The sequence below is a fragment of the Plasmodium reichenowi genome, chromosome 14 (assembly GCF_001601855.1).
Source record: "Plasmodium reichenowi strain SY57 chromosome 14, whole genome shotgun sequence".
In the NCBI taxonomy this organism is placed as follows: domain Eukaryota; phylum Apicomplexa; class Aconoidasida; order Haemosporida; family Plasmodiidae; genus Plasmodium; species Plasmodium reichenowi.
The window spans coordinates 2515847-2517088 of record NC_033659.1 but is presented as its reverse complement, the minus strand read 5'-3'; the positions used below and the strand labels follow the sequence as shown (position 1 = coordinate 2517088).

Sequence of the window (1242 nt, the reverse complement as noted above, 5' to 3'; positions counted from 1 at the left end):
AAAAAAAAAGAAAAATGGAGAAGGTTATTACTATGCGTGAAATAATTACGAATACAAGAAAGGTAAAATTACATGAGAATTTTTTAGAGGATTGTAATTTAAAAGATATATTTTATAATGGATTGGAAACAGTAAATTGTGGATATAATGATTATGTAAATATGAAAACATGGCTATTTGTTTTATCTGAAAAAATGTTTCGAACTGATTATGAAGAACTAGCATATGTAGCATGTGATGCTTTAAAAGTATTATTATGTAATAGTAAATTTTTAAATGTTATAATTTTTAAATTATTAAGAAAAAAATTAGAAAAAGAAATTTTAAAGATTATGGGTATATGTTGTTTAACGGTGGCTTCAAGAATGCAACAAATAAATGAAAGTACTTGTTTTAAAGTTATATTAGAATTATCAAATTTAAAAGATAAATTAAATGAATTTAATATAAGACAAATTGAAATGGATGTTTTTGTTACCTTAGCTCATTCAGGTTTTTGTTTTGAAAAAATTATTACACCTGTTAATGAATTAAATCAAATAATGAAATTTCTAGAAACATATGAAAATTTTTTTGATAATAATTTTAATACATTTAAATCTTCAAGTAATTTAATGCTAAAAATTATTTATTGTATGGTTCCAGTTTTTAATATGAATATTTATAATTATTCTATTGTTAATTATGCTTTAAGGTTATTTATTCAAGATAATGATAAATATGAATTCATTTTTGAAAAATTAAAACAAAATTATCAAGATAAAGAAATTATACATATTTCCAATTTTCAAAATCATATGCATAATATTATTAATGCTTTCAAAAATACATCTATCTTTTCAGCAAAGGATTCTATTTTAAATAATCAGCTAGATGTTCAATTGTTTGAAGAGATAAACAAAAAAATTGAAGCATACCATGAACAAAAACATAAAACCTGATATACAAAAATTAAAAGAACAAAAATAGAACAATTAGCATAATATATATATTAATAAGTATACACAGAATAATAATAATCATATATATATATATATATATTAGTAATAATTTATTATACATAAACATAATCACGACTATATTATATAAAAAATAATCTCAATCTTAATGAAATAACAAGAATAACAATTGTTAAAATAAATAATATATATATATATATATATATATATCCTTTTAATTAATCATTACAAATTCATTTTTTAAAATTAATTATTCCATTTATTACTTCCATTACAATATGTA

At 18.7% G+C, this 1242-nt stretch overlaps 1 protein-coding gene across 1 annotated transcript; it reads left to right on the top strand.

The window, feature by feature from the left end:
* Window positions 1-14: 14 nt before the first annotated feature.
* PRSY57_1462300 (hypothetical protein) lies at window positions 15-941 on the top strand (the record flags this gene model as incomplete). The annotated part of the gene is made up of 1 exon (XM_012910219.1): window positions 15-941. One exon carries the CDS (start codon window positions 15-17, stop codon window positions 939-941), a length of 927 nt encoding a protein of 308 aa, XP_012765673.1.
* Window positions 942-1242: the final 301 nt, after the last annotated feature.